Below are 24267 nucleotides of genomic sequence, written 5' to 3'. Positions count from 1 at the left end.
TATGTACTGTAGTTCATGTGCATGTTGTTATTGTAAGTATACTTTTGTTATTCTGCATAATGGTATCATTTTTCTTGTTGATATGATTTTTCTTGTTGATAGGATGTATTGTTATTTTTATTATAAGAAGTAACTTAGAGTAGGCTGCAAAGTTTTCAATGGGACTTCTGCCATTAGCTATTTCTAGGGTTACTAGGCAAGTCACTTAACTTCAGTCCCTCAGACAACTCTATAGCATTTGTCCACTAAGCCCAGGAAGAGTTGATTTGGAGGGAATTATACTGATGAAATCACATATCCTTTAAATACTTACATTTAATTTATTATACTCATTGTTTTCCCATATTGAATCATCTGTGTATTTCTGGCAAAATTCCTACTTGGACATACTACTTAGTAAAATATATTACTGTATACTATTTTCTAATGTTTTAATTAATATTTTATATGGATGATACTAATGATATGATGTTCGTGATAAAATAATATTTATTAATGATGATGACACTATGCTTTTTTCAGTTTTATCTCTGCTGGGTTTGGGGCTCAAAATCATTTTAGCCTCATAAAAAGAATGGAGGAACATAACATATTTCTCTATCTTGGAAACAGTGTGACTTCTTTGTTTTCTTTCTCTGTTTTTCTGTCTCTCTCTTTCAGTCTTTTTCTTTCTGGACCATACCTATGATTTCACTGGCATTGTACATTGAAGCCCACTTTGCAATTTATAGCCTTAGAGTTGCTTGGGAGTGCTGAAAAGTTGAGTGAATTGACCAGGGGCACATGGCTAGTTAGAGGTGAGACAGAGCCTGGGATTTCTTGACTCTAAAGCCAGCTCTTTATCTCTGATGCCATGGCATCTATGGGATTTTATTGTTGTTATTCAGTCTTTTTTTTTTCAGTTGTGTCTAACTCTTCATGACCCCATTTGAGGTTTTCTTGGAAAAGATACTGGAATGATTTGCCATTTCTTTCTCCAGCTCATTTTACAGATGAGGAAACTGAGGCAAACAGGATGAAATGACTTGCCCAGAGTCATACAGCTAGTAAGTGTCTGGGGCCAAAATTGAACTCAGGAAGAGGAGTGTTCTTGACTCCAGGCCCAGCACTGTAACCATCTAGCTGTTCATCTCACGTTCTACAGGAAGGCTTTTCCAATCCCTCTTAATTCTGGTGTCTTCTCTAAGTTGATCATTTGCTAATTATCCTGTATATAATTTGTTTGTACGTAGTGGTTTGCATGTTGTCACCCTCATTAGATTGTGAGCTCCTTGAGGGCAGGGACTGTCTTTTGTCCCTCTTTGTATCTCTGCCTCTTATCACATGCCTGGCACATAATAGTATATGAATGCTTATTCACTAACTAACTGATTATCTTAGATTCATTATGGTCTCTTCTTCTCATTTAACTTGAGTAATTTAATATTTTCTCCTTTTTTGTTTGCTAGTTATTTAGAATTTTTTTTAAAACTGTAATTAGTTTGATTTACTATTTCAATTATAGTTTTTAAAGAGTACAAATTCTAAGTAACCAGCAAACAAAAAAAATATGATCACACCTTTTTAAATTGCTGTCCTTTTAAATTTTCCTAGGATTTCTCTGAAGAATATGATCAATTTTGTGACAATTCAATATGTATTTGAAAAAATGGATATATTCCTTGTTTTTTTTCCATCAGCAATCCTCATATATCTACTCCATTAAGTTTGATTCAACACTTAATGTGCAACTTCTTTCTAATCTATCATTTTGTTTAATTTTTTAAAATATTCTATTAGCAGAATTTTAAAGTCTTATATTGTTATTTTCAATCTGTTTCTTCTTTCAAGACTGAGCTTTTCTTTTATAAATTTAACTGTTATATTGATTGGTGCTTATATGTTCACAATCAATGTGCTCTCATTTTCAATAGTGCCTTAAAGCATGATGGAATTTTTTGTTTATTTTTATGTTTTCTGGGTTTTAATATCAATCTTGTTGTATCACCAAATGCAACTCCACATTTTAAAAATATCTCACTTTAGAATGCTAAAACTATCCATTCTTTCACTTTAAATCTATGTACCTTTTTAGGAATAATTCTTTGACTTTTTTAAACATCAATTTTATTTAATTTTCAATTTTCAATTTATTCTCTTTTCCCAGCCCCTCCCCAACCCATTGAGAAGGCAAGAGATACAAAACCCATTAACAAATATAAAGTCATGTTAAACAAATTTCAGCATTAGCCATGTTAAAAAAAAAGCAAGAAAAAAAGGAAAAAATATGCTTTAATCTGCACTCTAGTTTACCAGCTCTCTATCTATAGGTAAATAGTATTATTCATCATGAGATCTTTGGAATTGAGGTAGGTCATTGTGTTGATCAGAGTTACTAAGTCTTCCATAGTTGATCATTATTTTTTTTTACAATGTTGCTGTTACTATATACATTATTCTGTTGGTTCTGCTCACTTCACTTTACATCAACTAATATAAGACTTCCCAGCTTTGTCTAAAACCCTTCCCTTCATCATTTCTCACAGCACAATAATATTCTATCACATTCACATGCAATAACTTATTCAGTCATTGCCTAATTGGGGGACGTGTGATTCCTTTAAAGAACATACTGTTCAATTCTGGTTTTGATTCTCCTCTGCAACTCTTTTGATGGAGGCAGTTCAATCTTTTAAAATATTATATTAATTGTTGTATCTGACTTCATTCTTTTAATGTTCATTTGTTTGTCAAAACTGGATGTAAACTTTCATATTTTACTAATGGATAGAGTGGTGGCCCTGGATTCAGGAAGAGCTGAGTTAAAATCCGGCTTCAGATATTTTCTAGCTGTGTGACCCTGGGCAAGTCACTTAACCTCTGTTAAGTGCTATATAAATGTTAGCTATTTTTATTTTAAAGCCAAATTCAAAAGAACTAGTTTTCCTATATTTCATATTAGTTTTATGACTTTTCTTTTTTCCTGTTTTTACCTATGATATCCTTTAACTTATTTAATCTTCTTTATATTTTGTTTTTCCTTTCCTTTTTAACATTTTTCTTTCAAGTCCAATTTTACCATTCAGTAAATTAACAAGTAACAATGGTATAGCTTATCCAATAGTAATCACAATAAAAAAAATCTATTATTCTAGGCACTCAGGTCTCCAGGTGTTTCTCTAGTTCAATTCCAAAGGCTCTTTTGAAGTATAGGTTTTTTCCCCTTTTTGAAATCTTTGAGGTCCATCATTTATTTTTGAAAATCATATAGTTTTTCTAGGAAGCTAATTGTGGGATTGAAACCTAACTTTTTTCTTAAATTTTATGTTTTATGTTTCAGCTTTTTTGTTCTTGTAGAAAAATTGTATTTCCTGACTGATGTTTTTATTATTACATTTTTCTTTTTGTTTCTTGAACGAATTTTTTTCTTTATTGTTTTGAAGCTTGTGTATGTATTGGATTTTTGCATTTTTCCTTGTTAGTGCTCTGTGACATTTTGTTAGGAAACTGATTTTTTTAATAGCTTTGGGAATTTGTGGGGCTAGTTTCCTGAAATATAGTGACTGAATTGTTTTCTTGTTACAAATTTTCTGGGAACTCAACAATTCTGAGTTTTTTTCTTCTTTATCTATCCTTAAAATCTATCATTTTCATTTGCATTGTTTCTAATTATTTCCCCAGATGAATTATTTTCTGGGTTTCCCCCCCACTTCAACTATTATTTGCTATTCTATCTTCTATTATGTTAATTCTGTTTTTAATTAGAGCTTTTAATACTTAAAATTCTCTATTATTGTTCACCTTACTAAGTTTTGTCATCATTTCCTCCCAAGATTTTTTTTTTAAATCTCATAGGATCAGCAATCAAGAGCAGAAAGGGGCACTGGAGGCCATTAAGTTGAATCTCCTCATTTTACATGAGGAAACTGACGCACAGAGAAGTTGAGTGACTTCCCTAGGGTCAAGGCTAGTAAGTGCCTTAGGTCTTTGAACTCAGGTCTTCCTAATTCTAAGTCTAGTACTCTGTCCACTTTACCACTTAACTGTTGCCTTTAGTATCTTTCAGGATTTTAAAAAATGCTGAGATGAATTCTTTTTTTAATTTGACTGCTTTTATGTGTCTCATATCCTGGGATTTCTTGAATTGTTTCTAGTGCAACTTCAAATATGATTTTGGTATTTTTCTCCTTGATACTCTAATAATTATTATAATTATCACCATTGTCATCATTGCCATACAGTATAAACTGTATTGTATTGGAACTCTCCTTGGTATGCTTATTATGGTTTTGGTGTGAATTTTAAATTTCTTGTAAGAATTTCTGGCAGGTTTTGGGTTTGAGTTTTTATTGGGGGGGTATTTTTATTGTTAATGTCAGAATATAAGTTTGTTGAGAGCACAGTGCCTGGTATACAGTAGCCTCTTAATAAATATTTTTTGATTGATTATTGAGTATTATCATAAAGTGACATGCTCCTTTTCATCCTATCAGTTCATTTGCTTCCCAGAAGAAAGACACCTTGTATTTTCTTTGCATCTGAATAAAATCTCTTGCACTTAAGCATAGTTAAGCGTTAGAATGGATTACTTATGAGAATTGAAACGTATTTTCTTAGCTGGTCTTCTCATTTGTTGAGATGAAACTCAGTTCAGTCTAGACATCAGGAGTCAGGGCTAGAGTGTGGGAGGATTGACTGGATGACAACTTCTTAAGATTTCCTCTGGTCTCATGATTGCACAAGGAGTACAGGTAATGAGGAAGGAAAGATTAGCAAATACTATGGGATATTAAACACCAAAATCCTTGATAGATGAAGTGGTTCAACATCAGAAACTTATGCAATTTTTTAATGGAAATTACACTTTAAAAAAAAATTCATTATCATCTACCTTTCTGCCAAACCCTAAGGGCCACTAGGGCCTTTCCATCTGATTTACATCTGATACCTCCTATCTGTCTTGTTTCCTCCATTAGAGTGGGCACTCTGGGAGAGCCAAGAGTGGGCTATTGTATTGTTTGTACCTCTAGTACTTAGCACATTGTTTTGCTTATACCGAGTGTTTAATACATGCTTCTTCCCTCATTCAAAATTTCCCATGCTTTCCTACTGGTAGTCCTGATGCGAGTCTTCATGGTTGGTGAAAATATTTGCAGGTCCTGCTATTTTTTTCCAACAAACCTAGGGTAAAGGTAAAGTGAGTAGAATGCTGGACCTGGAGTCAGGAAGACTCATCTTCCTGAGTTCAAATGTGACCTCAGACACTTACTAGCTGTGTGACTGTGGACAAATCACTTCACCGTGTTTGCCTTAGTTTCCTCATCTGTAAAAATGAGCTGGAGAAGGAAATGGCAAACCATTTCAGTGACTTTCTCAAGAAAACCCCAAACAGGGTCACGAAGAGTGCGCCGTGACTGATGATGACTAAACAACAATGAAAATGAAATTGAAGGGTGGGAAGAAAGGGAAATATTTTTCTTGCTTTGTCTTCATCTTTCTTGAGTTCTTGATATTTAGAATCAACCAGAATTTTAATATTGCATTATTATTTCAATTTCATAACAGTTTCAAGTCCTGGGACAAAGATGGTATCAGCGTAATTTTTATCATGAGGTATCATTTAACTTTACTACAAGAGAAAGATTTCCAGAGGTTTGTTTAGAACTGTATCCACGAACTTACTACGCAGTAAATATCACCACCATGGCATTTCCAAAACACTCGGCACACATCATCATAGCAACAACAAGATCAGGTAGGTACTGCCATCTTTCTCTTCTGTATATCTCATGACAGGAAGTTAATTAATATAGGAGAAACCTTAGATGCCACAGAGTCCAACCTCTTCCTTTTTTAGATGAGGAAACTGAAGTTCAGAGAGGTTAATTGGCCCAATGTTACAGAACTAGTAAGTATCTGAGGTGGAATTTGAACCCAGGTTTTCCAGACTTCAAACCCATCTCCTTATCCACTACATAATGCTCATCTCAGCTATGACACAGTCTGGCTGTTTGGTGTTGGGTAAGTCACTTAAACTCTGTAGGCCTCAGTCCTTTCATCTGTAAAATGAAAGGGTTGGAACTCTGTGCCTGCTAAGAGATTTTTTTTTTGCTAAAATTTTATGATTTAGAGAAATTCATACAGAGATAATTTAGAGATAATCTATAATTCATATAAAAAATTATTTGCTTGCTCCCAGATTTACACTTCCTGATGTACCGAGATTCTGAAATGGAGCTCTTAAGGGAAATTAAAATAGGCATCTTGACATGGTTCAAGAGTTATTTTGATAATAAGGAGACACCACAGTTAAATCAGAATTTGACAAAAATATACTTCTGGCACATGTAACTCATGGAAGTGTTGAGGTTTAGATGTTTAGGGGTGCTGGGACCCTGAAATAGCGACATGCAGGTCCTGCCCGAATGAATTCTACCCAAACCTTCTTGCAGCCAAAGACAAGATTTATTAAAGATCTGCCATATTGGCCAGACTCTTAAGAAATCTGAACATTTGTGACACTCACATTGACAAGTGGGCTAGATTGAATCTGAGCCCCTTAATGGAGATGGATATTATATACAGAAAGACTGTGAGAGGGATCTAGGAGTGGTCAAGTAGTCTGAGGTGACTGTGAGATAACTGAGAAGGACCCAAACCACGTGGGAGACTGGGGTCTAGATAGGATCTAGGAGTGGAGGTCTAGGGTGGGGCCAGGTGCAGACATTCAAAGGGGAATGGGAAGGGTTGATGTCTCAGGTGAACACCAGAGACTTGACTGTTGGGGAAATTCAAGGAGAGTTCAAGGAGGGAGTTTCCAGACCCTGTACCCTGTCATTCCCTCCTTAAACAAATGGGACCCAAAATTCTTTTAGGGTAAGGGGCAAAGGTCTCGACTTGGGCCTGTACCCTATCAGAAGTATCTAAAGAAACACCGATGGTTTCTGAGCTAAAGGTAAATCTGAATTTCAGATTGTTTTTCTAGCCAGGAATCATTTGGGGGTTGGGACTGATAGTGGGCAGCTCATGAGGAAATAGAATTTGCTTTAGAATTTAGCCTCCAATTTCACATCTTTGGAGGAGGAGAGCACTTACCCTCATAGGCTTTGATGAAATATTCTTGAGCCCTTGTGAATTTGTCTATCCTTAATCTTTAGTTCCCTAGTCTCAGGATTTATCCACCTTTAGGGCCCAGGGCATTTGATAACAGTTTTAACAGGTCAATGAAGGATTGAGAAGAAATCCATTAAAAATCCAGATCAGTTTTAAATTTCTTATCATGAATAAGGCAAGGACTATATTTGTTTTTGTCTTGGTATCTACAGCATCTGGCAAAATGCACCTAAACATCTTATTGGTGCAAAGCACTGTGCTAGTCATTTTGGGGGAGGTAGGGACAAGAATTGATTATTAATAATAATAATAGCTAACATTTATATAGCATCCATTAGGGGCTTAGTATATGCTTATTGAATGAATGAATACATGAGCACTCCTGCTCTCTGCTGACCTATGTTTACAGATTCATTGAACATCATTCCCCATTCTGAACACCCAATCTGGCCAAATTGGCCTTCTCTCTAGTTCTCAGACGTTCTGTCTCTTGCCTAGGTGCCTCTACAGTGGTGGCCCCCATTCCTGGAGCATTTTCTCTCCTTTCCTCTGCCTCATGGAGTCCTTCTCTTCCTTTAACACAAAGCTCAGGCACCAAAGGCCTGAAGCCTTTCCTTATCTCTTTCAACTGTCAGTGCCCTCTTTCAACCTACCTTGTGTTTAAGTACTGTGCATATATATTTCATTCCCTTTATATTTATGCTGCATTTATGTTTATATGTACTTGTCATCTCTCCCAGTTAGAATGTAAGCTCATTGTGAATAGTAATTGTTTCATTCTTTTTACCTGGGTCCCAAGGGCCTAGCCTAGGCTTATAGTAGGTGCCTTATGTATACTTGTTGATTGATCTCTGAAGAACAATTATAAGAAAAAGTAAACTTAATATCACTCAGAATTTGTCAGAAGAAAGATATTTCTTATAGGTAATTCCTATCATTATAATGATAATGATTATGATAATAATAATAGTAATAACAATAATAACTAACATTTCTATGGTGCCCACTGTGTGATAGGCAGTGCATTTAGTGTTCTGAGTGTTTTACAATTATTATTTCATTTGATCCTGACACTAAACCTGAAAGGTATGTGCTATTATCATCCCCATTTTACAGATGAAGAAACTGAGGCAAACAGAGACGTTAAGTGACATGTCCAGGGTTACACAGCTAGGAAGTTTGAACTCAGATCTTGACTTAATAGCTGGATGAAATAAGATAGCTTAGCACTGTACCTGGTATGTAGTAGGTGCTATATATATATGTTAGCTATTCTTCAATTATTACTATTAAATGTTTATCTTCTCTCCCAAGTGACTAGCATAGTACATTGCATCAATAAGATGTTTAATAAATGCTTATTGAATCAAATAGCATGGGAGAAGGTAGCAATAAGCTTTGTTTTCTTGGTTTCCCCAGGACATAACTAAAGAAAAACAAGATGAGTTTAGGGAAGTCAGTAATATCTGGGGGGATCAAGAAAGACCTCATGTGGAAGGTAAGGCTTGGGCTGAATTTGGAAGGAAACTAGTGACAAAGGAATGGCTCTAATTCCTGTATTCTCTTAGTTACAACCTTAGTTCAGGTTGATTGTTGTAATGAGATGAGGCACTTGCAAGTCACGCTGTGGTTATCAATAGGAGTTTTATTTTGCCCCAACACAGTAAGAATATGATAAAAATTCAAGTCATTTCTCAATTGATAAAAAGACAAAGGATATGAACAGGCAGTTTTTAGAGGAAGAAATTAAAGGTATCTATAGTCATATGAAAAAAATGCTCTAAATCACTGTTGATTAAAGAGATACAAATCAAAACAGCTCTGAGGTACCACATCATATCTATCAGATTGGCTAACATGACAAAACAGGAAAAGGATAAATGTTGGAGAAGATGAGGAAAAATTGAAACACTAATGCATTGTTGGTGGAGTTGTGAACTGATCCAACCATTCTGGAGAACAATTTGGGACTATGCCCAAAGGGCTACAAAACTGTGCATACCCTTTGACCCAGCAATACCACTTCTAGGTCTATATCCCAAAGAGATCATAAAAACAGGAAAAGGACCTACATGTACAAAAATATTTATAGCAATTCTTTTTGTGGTGGCAAAGAATTGAAAAGTGAGGGGAGGTCCATCAACTAGGGAATGGCTAAATAAGTTGTGGTATATGAATTTAATGGAATATTATTGTGCTGTAAGAAATGATGAGCAGGCAAACTTCAGAAAAACCTGGAAAGACTTATATGAATTGATGCTGAGTGAAATGAGCAGAACCAGGAGAACATTGTACACGGTAACAGCCAGATTGTTTGATGACTGACTTTGATAGACTTAACTCTTCTCAGCAATGCAAGAATCTAAGACAACTCCAAAAGACATTCATGATGGAACATGCTATCCACTTCCAGAGAAAGAAGTTTGGAGTCTGAATGCAGATGGAAGCATACTATTTGCTCTCCTTTTCTTTTTTTTTTTTGTCTCTTCTTTCTTATGGTTCCTCCCATTAGTTCTAATTCTTCTTTACATCATGACCAATGTGAAAATATGTTTAATATGAGTGTGTAAGTAGAGCCTATCTCAGATTGCATGCCATCTTGGGGAAGGGCAAAGAGAGGGAGGGGGAGAAAATTTAAAACTCAGAATCTTATGGAAGTGAGTGTTGAAAACTAAAAATAAATAAATAAGTTATTAAAAAAGAATATGCAACAATAATACAGTGGCATTCAGATTCTGGATACAGCTTCCATGGACCCCACAAGGCTAGTTATCAAGGCAGGAGATAGCGAAGGCCATGGTGGGTGACTCACATGGTTTTCAGAAACTCACCAAGGTCAGGGAACCCAAACCCTTAATGTACCTGGGAAATTGTATGCCATTAGATGACCAGGAAGTTGTATCAAGGAGGTTGGGCCAGTCTAGGGGGCAGTTTTGTCTTTTATTAAGGTTAAGCCTCCCCATGTTGTGGGTGGGAGAAAAGAAGTTGTATTAGGGAAAAATTGGTCTTATAATTCTAGAGAGTCTAAGAAATGGTAGTGAGGCATGGGGGGACAGGTCACGAAAAAAGGCATTTAGATGGGGAATGGTGCATTTGGTTTGAGGAACAGCAAGAAAGCAAATTTGGTGTCTAAAGAATATATGTAGGGCAGTAATATACAGTACAGCAATTTTTATAGATTGGAGCTAGGCTGATTGAGTGTGGTCATTGGATTTTGTGGACAAGAGGGTAGTGGGGCTGGGTGAGACAGGTCATGGGATTAGGTCAAGGGATAGAAAAGTAAGTAGGGTATAGTTTTTGGGTTCAGAAAAGAGTGAAGAAATGCTTCATTTGTCTCTGCTTGGTAAAGACTAGTTTTGAAGTCTTATTTTGTTATGAAAAGGAATTCATTTCTCTCCTCTGAATCTCCCACATGGGTGGTTTTTGGAATCTCAAGGCATACCTGAATCATGGTCCCTTATACTCAGCGTTTGAGCTTTTTTTGCTCCCTCTTAAAAATATTCCAGTTTGGAAGCTGGAACTAAATAGAAAATAAAGCTGTTAGAATTTGACTTATTCTTTTACACACACACACACACACACACACACACACACACACACAGAGTCTTTATTTTTTTGGTAAACACTTTGCTTTTCTGTTTTCTGTTTCATTGAGTACATTTCCCTTGGTTTCTTGAGATTCTCCTTTATTTTTCTCAACTTATTTCTCTGAGGAATCCCCCTTTGGTGTGTCAGTATTGAAGACGATATATGTTTACCCTAAGAAAATTTGCAGCTTCATAGCATACAAACCTAAAGACAAAGCTAGCTAGCTACCTAGCTGGCTGCAGGGCAATCTTTCTCTTCCTTTGCAGTGAAGGCCGATGATGGTCACTTCTGGAGATCTCATTTCTCATTGCTTTTCCAGGAGGTGAAGTGGGGGTGGGGGTCAGGGGTGGAGAATTCTCAGAACAAAAGGTTATGTTTCATATTATCTGCCTGGAGGCGCTGAGAAAATGGCTGACCTTGCAAAGATAAGAAAGAGAGGAAACACTTGACCTGTGTGTTCCTGAGATAGTGAAGTGGGGAAAGGTTGCCAGAAGTGGAGCCTCCCAGGACTGTACTTGTATTTTCTAACATACCTCCTATGGGAAATACATCATCTTTCTCTGCCAAATTGGTTTAGCATCAGCAGGTTTGTAACCCAGAAATAAAGAGAGAGGAAATGGAGTGGGTGATCTAGTTCATATGAACCATGTGAGAAATAATAATAAATTTTTTTTCAGGGAGAGGGTCTGGATCTGTGATTTTATCAGTGTGGGAGAACTTCCAGTGTGGAGTCTACCCTCCATTCATGCAGATAAGCAACTCATCCTCAACTCATGGTTTTAAGAGAGTTGCCTGGGGTACCGGGAGATTGAAAGATTTGTCCATGGTCACAGAGACAGTATGTATCTGTAGTTCTTGAACCTAGATATTTTTGATTCCAAGGCTAGCTGCCTAACAACTAAACTGTGCTGCCTCTCATACTTAATTAGCATTTTAATGTTTACAAAACATTTTTCTTAAAATATCTCTGTGAGGTAAGTAGAGCTATAATTTGAGAAAGGCAATCAGGGCTTTTCCCCAGGGTGTTGGTATTTAGAGGGTTATGATAGCGTGCACTCCTGTAGCAGAAAGAAACATTTAAACTTAATACGTTAGTTAAAATAGTTATCTTTTGGATATGTTCTGCCTTGTTTGCAGGCAATTTTTCCTTAGTTATTTTGCAGAATGCAAATGATTTAATGTAATCTTTACCAGAAAGCATTGTCATCCAAGGATGTTTTGAAATCAATTTGCAAGATTAACTATCAACTTAGATTTTTTTTTATTACAGATAACAATTTCAAAAAGAAAAAAAAAGTTAAAATAGTTTCCATCAACAGGATGTAATGTTCTTGTCTCTGTCTCTTCACTGTGGGGTCTTGCATCCCAAGGTCCAAGGTCTCTTCCTCCATCTATCCCAAATAACAAAATTCTTCTTAAATTGATTTCAGATTGCTTTCATGCTGCTTGCTCAGGCCACATTTTATAGTGCTTGTCTTGCTGCCAGAACCACTAGTTACAACTCTTGAGCTTGATACTTGAAGTATCGAGCTCAAGTACTGTGAGATAATATTTGTAAAGTGCTTAGCATAGTGCCTAGAATGTAATAGGTCCTTTATAAATGTTTGTTTCCTTTCTTCCTTACATTTCTAAATCCTGTGTCCTTATAGTTCTATAACCAAATTTCACCTTTGGGATAACCCCTTTGTCAAGAATCCTTCTGATTTCTGCTCATTCATTTCCTCCTTCCAGTTCTGAAATTCAGTTTACCAAGCCTCTCACTCTTGAGGGATCTCATCTTCTCTCTGATGAGTAATTAACATGGGAAAAATTGTTTAAATAAACTCAGTATTATATAACCCCCGTCTGCTTTCAGAGGCAGGTTTGAAGCTTGCTTCTTATGAAGTTGCTTTTTCCCCCCCATAAAGGGACCCAAACTGTTCCCTAATGAATTTTTGAAACATTCTGAACATTGCAGAACAAGAACAGAACAAGTTTAAACACCAGGCCTTTCCTCATTGCTTCAGTGTTGGAAATTACTTTGGCAATGCTGTTGCTGGGTGGGGGTGGGGGTGGGGAGGGGAAGAAACAATCTATCAATGCCATCCTGGCCAAGTGGCTTCAGTCATGTTTGAATAGCAGAAGTAAAGAAGTCAAGAACAAAAGGTCATTTAGCTTTTAAACATCGAACCCACATCTTTATTAGTGGGTTCCAGTTTTATGTAAAATATCATATTAGTAGAGTATAGGGCAATCTGTTGTTAGCTTTGCATTGGCTCATTTGTTCATTTATGATGCTTACTGTATACAGGCTATTGTTACAGGTAGCACAAAGTTGAATATTGCACAGTTCTGACCCAGAACACAGAAGGGAGGTGACATGTATACTAGTATGCCATTGTTGTTGTTGTTTGTCCTTCTTTCTCAAAGAGGATCATGTCATCAGGAAGGTGATGCCATGACTTGCAAGTGAATTGGATTTAGATGAGGAAGGGCTGTGCAAAGTTAGCAGCCTCACTCTCTCCTCTGGAGCTAGCTGGGTCCAGTGGCAAGATATAGATCGATGGCCCTGGATGCAGTGGGAGACCTTGGCGTTTTAAAGTTAAGGTCTTTCCCAGGTATCAGTTTGATGGAGTCAAGGCCCATTTAGTAATTAAGATTAGGAAAGAAATGAGGCAAAGAATGGCTTCTTTTATCTGGTCAAAAAAAAAATCAATCTGGGAAGGGAAGACCCTCAGGGTTTCTGGCCAAAATAGAAACAATTTCTATTTACACACACTCTGAGCCATCTGGGCCCAAACAATGAAGGAGAGAGGCTTGGGCTGGGACCTTACTTTTGGCTATTCTCTGAGAGTCAAAATGATTTGGGTTTAAGGCATGGTCCTTAAGAAAGAAATCTAACCCATAAACCCCAAGATAGCTTGTAAGGTTTTACATTCCTTTGGGTAGTCCTAGGCAGAAGTTATGATGTCCTAGAATTGGTACAAAATTTGAGAGAAATAAAGTGAAAGGTTAACTGAGATGATCAGAGAAAATAGCTTTGAGAATGTGGCATTTTGATCTCAGTCTTGGGGAATGAATAATAATAGCTAGTTAACATTTATATGTGTAGCTCAGTGGTGCTGTGGATAGAGTGCTGGGCCTGGAGTCAGTAGGACCTGGGTTCAAATACTCCCTCAAATGCTTACTAGCTGTGTGACCCTGGGCAAGTCACTTTTAACCCTGTTTGCCTCAGTTTCCTCATGTATAAAATGAGATGGAGAAGGAAATGGCAAACCACTCCAGTATCTCTGCCAAGAAAACCCCAAATAGGGTCATAAAGAGGCTAACCTGTTAGTGACACATATTATAGATTAAATGGGAATGGGATTGGGGATGGGAAGGAGAAGTGGATTTAAGAGGCTAGGTGATGTCATTGGAATAGAAGGGAGGAAGAAAAATAAGCATTTATTAACTGCTTACTGTGCACCTACTAGGCACTTTACAAATAGTATCTCATTCGATCATCTCAATGACCTTGGGAGGTAGGTGCTATAATTATCCCCATTTTACAGATGAGGAAACTGAAGATGAGAGGAATTAAATGACTTGCCCAGGGTCACTTAGCTAGTAAATATCTAAGGCTGGATTTGAAATCAGGTCTTTTTGGTTCTTAGCCTAGCACTCTATCTACTGCACCACTTGGCTACCTCTAGGAATGGAAAAGATATCTTTTTAACTTTTTTGAACAAAGTATAAAAAAAAAATTTCCAAATTTTGTGCAAAATTCAGGATATTTGGCGGATTGTTGGAGTTGGTGTCTGCCCTCTAAAGTAATGATTATGTTGGTAGATCACGCTAGTTACTTCAAAACAAAGCTATTTAGTGAAATAGCTTTTTAAGAAAAGCAGAAATAATATAACCCATACAACTAGTGTACCTTATCCTGTAAACACAACATCAATAGAAAGAAGAGTGGGCATGCAATTAGGGAACTGTGCATATGTAGGAAGATTTAGTGAGTATATATGACCAGTGTGGAGGTACAACATGTAGAGAGGTACAGTGCATGCTTCTGATACTGCCAGGCTTATATTTTCAGGTACTGTCATCACATTGGTCCTGCTAGGCTTGGTTCTCAGTGGATTCATGTTATAGAAGGTCTCTGGGTATGTCATCTCTGTCAGACATATATGTATAAAATCAGCATCTGATCTCTTTCAGTCATATAGTCTCTGCCAGATATGTAGTTGACATAGCTTCTAGACTCTGCTAAGTGTTGCCACCTGCTTCCCTTGTGTAGCTGCTGTTTGTGGTTCCCTGCTTGATTCCTGATTGCAAAACTGAACCCATTTAACATAAGTTTAGAGGCCACTCTTCTTGGAAATTGACATAGGTTTTCTGGGTTTGAGGACTATATATGTCTCCCTTGGAAATGACTGGGAGGGGAGAAAGGTATAGGAACAAAACTAAGTCCAAGGTCATTGACTTCTTCCTGCTTAGCCACATCTCCCCTTTAACATGCCTTTGTGGCTAACAACAATTTACCTCATGTTTTGTTCAGTCGCTTTTCAGTAGTGTCCAACTCTTCGTGACATCATTTTGGATTTTCTTGGCAAAGATACTGGAGTGGTTTGCCATTTCCTTCTTTAGCTCATTTTGCAGGTAAGGAAACTGAGGCATACAGAAGTGACTTACTCAGTCACACAACTAGCAAGTGTCTGAGATAAGATTTGAACTCAGGTAGGTGAGTCTTCCTGACTCCAGGCCCAGCACTCTATCCACTAAGCCACCCAGCTGCCCTGGGTACAATAATTACCTGCATTTTAAAGATGAGGAAAACTGAAGCTCACATAGATTATGACTTTCCTAGAATCCCACAGCTGTTGTCTGTGGTGAATTTGAATCCAGGTGCTATGGAACTGAAGGAGAAAGGGAGAATGGATATACTTCAGAGGTACAAGGGGTGATCGGTATCTGTGAATTTGAGAAGTAGCATTGTTTGAAATGTCAGGATCCAGCTTTAAGACTGATGTTGGTTGATTGGTCATTGAAAGACTATCCTGGGAGCAGTGAGCACATTTGCCTGGATGTGGCCTTCTAGGTTCTCAAGTGTGGCCCTTTGACTGAATCCAAATTTCACAGAACAAATTAATAAAAAGATTTGTTCCGTAAAATTTGGACTCAGTCAAAAGGCTTCACCCAAGGACCTAGAAGGCCGCCTCCAGATAAAGAATTCCTATCTAGAAACTCCCTCTACCAGTGTAGATTAGCAATTATTCTTGGATTTATAGTGTAAGAGAGGTTCCTGGGGTCATGAGAAGTTAAATGCCTTCAATACTTAAATTAATTCAGGCTCTTCACTGGAAGGTCAGTTATTGAAACTGAAGCTTAAATACTTTGGACATGTAATGAGAAGATGGGACTCGTTGAAAAATACTCTGACATTGAGAAAGATTGAAGGCAAAAGGAAAAGGAGATGGCAGAGGATGAGATAGATAGATAGTATCATGGAAACAATGAACATGAACTTGGACAGACTTCAGGAGATAGTGCAGGACAGAAGGGCCTGGTGTCCATGGGGTCATGAAGACTTGGACACAACTGAACAACAAACAGCAAAGGATTACACAGCCAGTATGTATCAAAGGCTAGACTTGAGTCTGGTCTTCTTGACTCTAAGACTCTAAAATCCTAAGACTATATTCTGCTGCCTCTCTGCGACAAATGAAAGACCCAACTTCCATCTTGAAGTGTTCCTCACAGTTCATGCCAAGAGCTAGAAAATCTGTAGTTAGCATGTATTTGGCAGCAGTTTCCCTTAGCAGGAATGTATTGTGTTTGCTGAATTGAATTTAATCCTGTTTATACTTTTGTTCTTAATTGTAATCAACTGCCATTCTCATTTGAAGACACAGGAATTGTCTGGGGCCTTGGACAGAACTTTTACTTACTCTGCCTGGTGGGAGCTTGTACTGATGAGGGGGCCTCAGAATAGATAGCTTTCAGCCTGATATAGTTTACTGAGGCTGAGCTTACATAAGTAAAATTAAAAAAACAAACTGCTCATCTCTTCCCTTGACACAGCTCACATTGAATTAAAAGTTCATTCTCTACAGCTGAATTTGTTCCTGTAGAACTAATTGAAAAGTTATTTGATTAAAAATTGCGAATAATTGTGTTGTTGTGGATTTTTTTTTGGTGGAGCATAAATTGCTTCCTCATTTTTTTTTCTTGTTCTTTCAGTAAATCAAATCATCAGTAACATTTCAATTTTTAATGAAACCTGCTTGAGGTGGAAGAGAAATGTGAAGATGGCTGACTCAGAGGAGATGTATTTAGTAAGTTCAAAGTTTATCTAAATGTTTGTCCTGAGTGAGAGGTTTGAATTTCTAACAAAGTTAAATAAAGCCTGGAAAATATCAACAAATTTAGAAATATCTGGTGAGTTGTATTTCAGCCATTGTACTGGAGTATTCAAGTCAAGTCAGTACACATTTATTAAACCCTTTGTGCTTGTGTGCCAGGCACTGTGTTAAGTGCTAGGCATACAAAGAAAGGTACAACATAATTCTAGCTCTCAAGGAGTTCACAGTCTAATGGGGGATATAACATGAAAGCTACTCTGTATAAATAAAATATATACAGGAGGTGGCACAGTATATAGAATGCTGGGCCTGGAGTCAGGAAGACTACTCTTTGTGAGTTCACTGACTAGCTGTGTGACCCTGGGCAAGTCACTCAACCCTGTTTGCTTCATTGTCCTCAGTCTGTCAAATGAGCTGGAGAAGGAAATGGTAAGCCACTCCAGGATCTTTGCCAAGAAAACCCCAAATGGGGTTATGAAGAATCAGTACAACTGAAAAAATGACTGAATAACAATAATATCAGAAGGAAAGCACTAGAAATAAGAGAGATTGGGAATGGCTTCTTGTAGAAGATAGTACTTTAGCTGAAGTAGAGACATGGTAGAAGCCAGGGAAGCCAGGAGGTGGTGATGGAGAGAATTCCAAGCATGAGGGATAACCACTGAAAATGCTTAATGTTGGGAGTTGGAGCATCTTATGTGAGGAGCCATAAGGAGGCCAGTGTTACTGGCTTACAGAGTGTGTGGAAAGGCGTAAAGTGTACTAAGGCTGCAAAGGTAAGAATCGACCTGGTTATAAAGGGCTTAAAAGTCAAACAGAGGATTTGGTATTTGATACTGGAGCTAAAAGGGAACCACTGGAGTTTACTGATAGGTAATGGGATGTGAGAGGACAGTGTTGAATTAATCACATGAAGAAATGAGAATCTCAATATTTTCCATATGCTTCCATAGAGAAATGCCAAAAGTGTGTGCGGGGGCAGCAGGGGGGGTTTGTTAGGATTGAGTGGGTTGCTTTCTTCATAACAGTATTTCAGTCAATACTAGTAACTCCTATCAAGGTTAGCACTGAACTGGTTGCCCAGAGATATGAGAATGTTATTTGAAGATGTCTAAAGTATAAAAGATGAGTTGTCAGTATTGAGGATGCAAGAAGTGAGAACAGTGAGATGATTACTTCTAATTAAGGAATTTAGGGTGAAGGGAGGTGGCTTGGATTTATGGAGAAAAGGGCAGATGACTCATCTCTGGAACGATGGGCAGAGACTTCTAGGAAGAGGTAGGAGTATAAAGTGGCAAGGAAACCTGTTTCTTCAGTATATTTCTAAAAAAAATGGAATAGAAACACTCAAGGAATTGAAACTGCCAACAATTCTCAAAAGAAAATTTAAAATACCATCCAAAGAAATGAGCAGACTAAAGAAGAGCTCCAATAAAAAAAAAAGAAAACACACACACACACACACACACACACACACACACACACACACACACACCACATGGATTATAAGAGGTAGAGGTAGAAGTGCTAGAAGAAAATTGTTTTGAACAGTAGCTCCAGAAACAAAGCTGGAACTTTTAAAAATGTATCAAATTCAATTTATTGTTGTTTAGTTGTGTTCAATTCCTGGTGACCCCATTTGGGATTTTCTTGGCAAAGATACTGGAGTGGTTTGTCATTTCCTTCCCCAACTCATTTGACAGATGAGGAGAGTGAGGCAAACAGGATTAAGTGACTTGCTCAGGGTCACACAGCTCGGAATTGTCTGAGTCTAGGTTTGAACTCTGGTCTTTTTGACTCCAGACCTGGCGCTTTATGCGCTGTGCCACCTAGATGCCCACAAATCAATAATAAACACAATAAAGCAATTAAACCAAAGAAATAAATGGAACCAGCAAGAATTCACAAGGTGAAATAAAAAAAGTGAGTATGATTAGGGATTCTCAGGAAATGATGAAACTCAACTTGTTAGAAACCCAGCAATGGAAAATAATTTGGAGTTTTGCTAAGAGAGATTAAAATAAATGTCTTTACACTCCGGCCCAGAGATCCACCATTAGACATATGTCCTAATGAAGTCATGGATAGGAAGAAAGACCCTATATAAAAAAATATTAATACCAGCATTTTTTTTTGTAGTAGTACTACAGAAAAGCAACTAGAAACAAAGTAGATGCCTATTAATTGGGAAAATGGCTAAAAAAGTAGTGGTGCATGAATGTAATGGATCATGACTTTGCTGTCTTACTTATGACTTACATGAAAGTATGACAAGTTAAGTAGGCAGAAGAAGAAAATAATATACAATAATATGCCTACAACAATGGAAATGGAGAAGGAAAAAAACCATAACAAAACAATTAAACCTGAATACTCTGAAAGTAAAATGACCAAGTTTTGGCCCAGAGGAGAGATAGAAGAATGTACCTTATACCAGCCCTTCTCCTTTGCAGACCCAGAGCACCATATACTGACAGCCTTCTTCAGTGTATTTGTTAGTTTTGCTGGATTGTTTTTTTCTCTTCTTTTTCTTTTTTGTTAGGTCCCTCTCTAGGAGAGATGGGTTGGGGGTGGTGGTGAGGGAAAGATATGTTGGGAAATTGTAGGTGATATTAAAAAACAAAGCATATCAACAAAGAGTATTAAAAGGGAATATTCATCAAAGTATAAAATGGATTTATGAAAAGCAGAATTATTTTGGAACTGCTAGGTGGCACAGTAGATAGAGTTTCAGTTAGGAAGACTCATCCTCATGAGTTCAAATCTCACCTCATATACTTACTAACTTTGTGATCCTGGGCAAGTCCTTTAACCCTGTTTGCCTAGTTTCCTCATCTGTAAATGAGCTGGAGAAGGAAATAGCAAACCATTTCAGTATCTTTGCCAAGAAAATCCCAAATGGAGTCATGAAGAGTCAGACATGACTGAAATGACTGAACAACAATAACAACAGCACAATTATTCTACTAGAGAATACAATGAGTAGAAGGAACAATATAAACAAAAAAAAATTCAGAAGGTTACTACTGGAAAATATTTGGGAGAGAAAAGTGATAGATCGGGAGCACAGGTGTCAAGCACGCAGACCACACAGTGAAGCCTGAACCAGATTAAAATCTAATTGGGAAATATTTAACAAAATAAATGAAAATAAAACAAAACATAGATAACATTACATTTTAAAACTAAGTTGATATGTGTCCTACCAGAAACCTTACTTATGGATTAGTGGCCTACATTTTTTTTTGAGTTTGATTAGTGATCAGAAGACAGATCATTGATATAAATTTATCAATATTTGGGCTTCCAAAAGATGAAAGTTTATGAGGACCTAAACTAGGGTATTAACTGTGTCATTGGTGAGAAAAAATAGAGACAAGTGATATTGTGACAGTAGATTCAACATAACCTGGCAATTTATTGACTATGGGCAGTGAGGGAGAGGTAAACATCACGGATGACTCCAAGGTTATGAACCTGGGTACGTAGGATTAGGGTGGTGCCAGCAGAAATAAGAAAGGTTAGAGGAAGGGGCAGGTCTAAGGCAGAAAACAGAGAGTTCTTTTTTGGACTTTGAATTGATTGTTATCAATTGGCTAGCAGACATCTAGAAGATATCCAATAGGTAGTTAATAATGTGGACTAGAATTTAGGACAGTGCAAGGTCTGGCAGTTCTGACCAAACTGGAAAGCTTCAGAATACAGGTCTAGTGATGTCTGTTGTGTGAAGACCAGCCTGTCTAAATTCAGTACTATGGTGACTATAAGGTGATGAATTTTTTATGCACAGCAAGCCTCTAAATTAAAATATGAAAGTCATAGTATTATAATATGCAGTAATGAAGGGAGTTCCCATACTAATGAAACCACAGATCTTTGAAGTATTGAAGAAACCATAAATGTTATGGATCGAATTCCAATCTAAAAGATAAAAGATGATTAAATTGATTAAATTTCTGTTCCTATTGCCTACAGGAACATTTTTACTGCCAAGAGATGTACATGTATTTCAATACCACAGGATGGACTGAAATTTAGTATTCTTTGACTATTCCTAGAAAACTTGGAGAATGAAACAATGATATCTAACAAATCATAATTCAAATTAGAGATAATTAAAATCTAAACAAAGAAATTTGTATCATAATTAAAGGTACCATCAAGGTACTGATCATCAAGGAATTTCACTATTAAATGTTTGCACACCCAACTGTAAAATAATTAAAAGGCAAATGTAATTAATTCACAAAAAGTAGGTATAAAATCAACAATAACAGAAGATTTTAACATTGTACTACCAGAATATAATTAATTATGCACTAAAAATAAGAAAGGAATTGCTGATTTGGAATAGCATTCTGAAGAAACTTGATTTGTTAGACATGAGAAGAACTGATTGGAAAAGTAATATATACTATTTTTCAACTACAGAGGAAAAATGTACAAAAATTGATTATGTTCAAGGGTACAAAGAAGTTATAAGTAAATTCAGAAAGGCAAAAATACTTTAATGGGTTGCAATGCAATAATAATAGACTTATGGTATTTTGGGATTCATTTAAAATTTTACTCAATAGTAAATTTATATTCTTAAATACTTATATTAATAAAAGATAAAATAAATAGGTTAAATTTTCATATAAAGAAATTAGAAAGTGAGCAAATTGCTATGACCAAAGCAAGCACAAAGGAGCAAACTATAACAAAAGGAAAGATCAAAAGGAAAGCTATAGGCTAACACATGACTATTATATACAGCTATAGGCTAACAAAACTGAGAACATAAAATAAATAGCTAGCATTTTTATTATTATGCTATTAAAATTAATAAATACTTTTTCTTTGACAAATTTTAAATAATGGAATTTATGGTTTTGCATGCAAGTATTTTTAATTTGTTTAGAAATTTAAATGGTTGGATTTTTGATTGTCATTAAACGTTTTCAATAAAACATTCAAAAACAAATTTAAAAAATAAATTTAGACAATGATTGGAGATAAGGAAAAGACACAGGATGAGAATACAGAAGGGAAATAGAGAAGTGCTTATGTTTCCATGATGCTATGGACTTCCCTCGGTTGATCTTGTTTTAGGTCCTCCTATGTTTTTTCTTGATCTGTCTTTTTCAGATACAGAATGATGATAATCATCATGATCATGCTGATCATGACCATGATTATTATCATCATCACAACAGTTACATTAACATTATATCAATTATAGCATGTAATAACACCATATACTATATTGTCATATATTATTATAATTCAATATATAACAACTAGCATTTATATTGTGTTGTGAGATTTGTAAAGTTTTATGTAAGTATTTTCTCATTTGATCCTTATAACAACCCTGGGAGGTAAGTGCAATCATTAGCTCTATTTTATATTATTTCCATTTTACAGGTGAGGAAACTGAGGCTGGCAGAAATTAAGTGACTTGTTAGTGTCATACAGCTAGGAAGCATCTGAGTGTGGATTTGAACTCCGATCTTTCTGACTCTAAGCCTGGTGCTCTATCCACTAACCATCACCTAATGATTATAGGATCAATAACCTCCAGGCCTGGTGTTCTGTCCACTGTGCTACCTAGGTGGCTAATGATTATTGGATCATGGGTATAGAACTAGAAAGGACCTTAGAGACAAGATTCTAGTCCAGTGCCTTCATTTTATAGATGAAGAAACTGACGCCTAGAGATGTTAAGTAACTTGCCCATAGTCGTACAGGTAAGGTAGTAAGGAACAGAACTGGGATTTGAACCCAAAGCCCTATGACTCTAAATCCAGCACACTTTCTCCCATATTACACTCTGAGTGACTTTGTAATTTTGACTGTAGTTCTTATGAGAGGAGATGCATGTGTATGCATGTGTATGTATGAACGTACATTTGTATATATACATGTATGCGTAAGTATGTGTATATGTATTTATATCCTCAAAGTATGGGCAGGCTAGGAAGGAGGCAGTGGGTCATAGTGGAAGGAATATCAAATTGGGAATCATGAAATACAGAGCTGCCACTTGATACCTGTGTTACATTTTGGGGAAGTGACTTAACCTCTTGGGAGGGAGGGTATCAGTTTCTTTATCTGTATGCTGGTAATAATATTAAGAAGAAGAAGAGGAAGAGGAGAAAGAGGTAGAAGAAGGAAAAGGAGGAGGAGAAGAGGATGGAGAAATAGTAGTAGCAGCAGCAGCAGCAACAGTAGTAATAGTACCACCTCATCCCTCTCTCTCAATGTTGCTATAAAGATCAAAGGAAATAATTCTTGTGAAAGCACTTGGAATTCAATTAAATAAGTCCTTATTAAGCAGCCATATGTGGCAGGCACTGTGCCAGGTACTGGAGATACAGAAAATGAAGCAATCCCTGTCCTTAAGGTGATTACATTGTGTGTGTGGGAGGAGATAAATAACATACAATTTTATGTGTATAACATACACACATACACATTTATATGTATATATCAAATATGTACATATAGTATATCATACATACATACACACAAATTTCTGGGAGAAGGTACATTTCTGATATGAAGGACATTTTGTTAATAATAGAAAGGTCCAGAAAGTATAATGAAAGGTAAGGTAAAGTGGGAGAGGGACAGGGAAGGAAACGGACTGATGTGGATGGGTATGAGGAGTGGTGATGAGGGGAGGGGGTTTTAGCCTGGACAATCTAGAGTGAGGATTCTGAGTGGAGCCGCAAGCCAGTAGATTTTCATGTCCTTCAAATAATGGTGATATTGATTTGATTATCAACTTCTGAGGAAGACTTAAAAGTGGTATGTGTGCATGTGGGCATTCAGATGATGAATCCCTGATCTTGCCTGGTGGTTTTGGGGCCTGAGTACTTAGAAGTCTGTAAAGTAGTACACAAACATAAGGAATTTTAATCATTGTCAGCATCTTACCTCTTGAACTTTTCTGTTACAGTTCCACATATGGGGCCACCGATGGTATCAGAAGGAATTTAACCAGGAAGTGTCATTTGACATAATCACTGGCAGTCAGGCTCCTGAAGTTTGCCTGGAACTGCACCCAGGCACCAACTATACTGTAAACATCACGGCTGTTTCCTCTGGACTTCCTGTACTGGTCTCCCTTACAACTCAGATAACCGGTAGGTCTTGGATAATTAATTACTTTTTGGGTGTATTTATATCCTCAAAGTATTGGCAGGCTAGGAAGGAGGTAGTGGGTTATAGTGGAAGGAATATCAAATTGGGAATCATGAAATACAGAGCTGCC

General features: G+C 36.8%; 1 protein-coding gene across 1 annotated transcript in view; it reads left to right on the top strand.

The window, feature by feature from the left end:
* SUSD1 (sushi domain containing 1) overlaps window positions 1-24267 on the top strand; it is a 327082-nt gene that overhangs the window by 167406 nt on the left and 135409 nt on the right. The window contains exons 11-13 of the mRNA XM_027839015.1: window positions 5545-5734; window positions 16885-16979; window positions 23953-24139. Of these exons, the coding sequence (XP_027694816.1) occupies window positions 5545-5734; window positions 16885-16979; window positions 23953-24139 (472 nt within the window). The remainder of the gene's footprint in view (window positions 1-5544; window positions 5735-16884; window positions 16980-23952; window positions 24140-24267) is intronic.

Source organism: Vombatus ursinus, unplaced genomic scaffold (assembly GCF_900497805.2).
Source record: "Vombatus ursinus unplaced genomic scaffold, bare-nosed wombat genome assembly UNPS02014832.1, whole genome shotgun sequence".
In the NCBI taxonomy this organism is placed as follows: domain Eukaryota; kingdom Metazoa; phylum Chordata; class Mammalia; order Diprotodontia; family Vombatidae; genus Vombatus; species Vombatus ursinus.
Note: the sequence above shows the minus strand (reverse complement) of the source record. Positions and strands in the feature narration are given on the sequence as shown.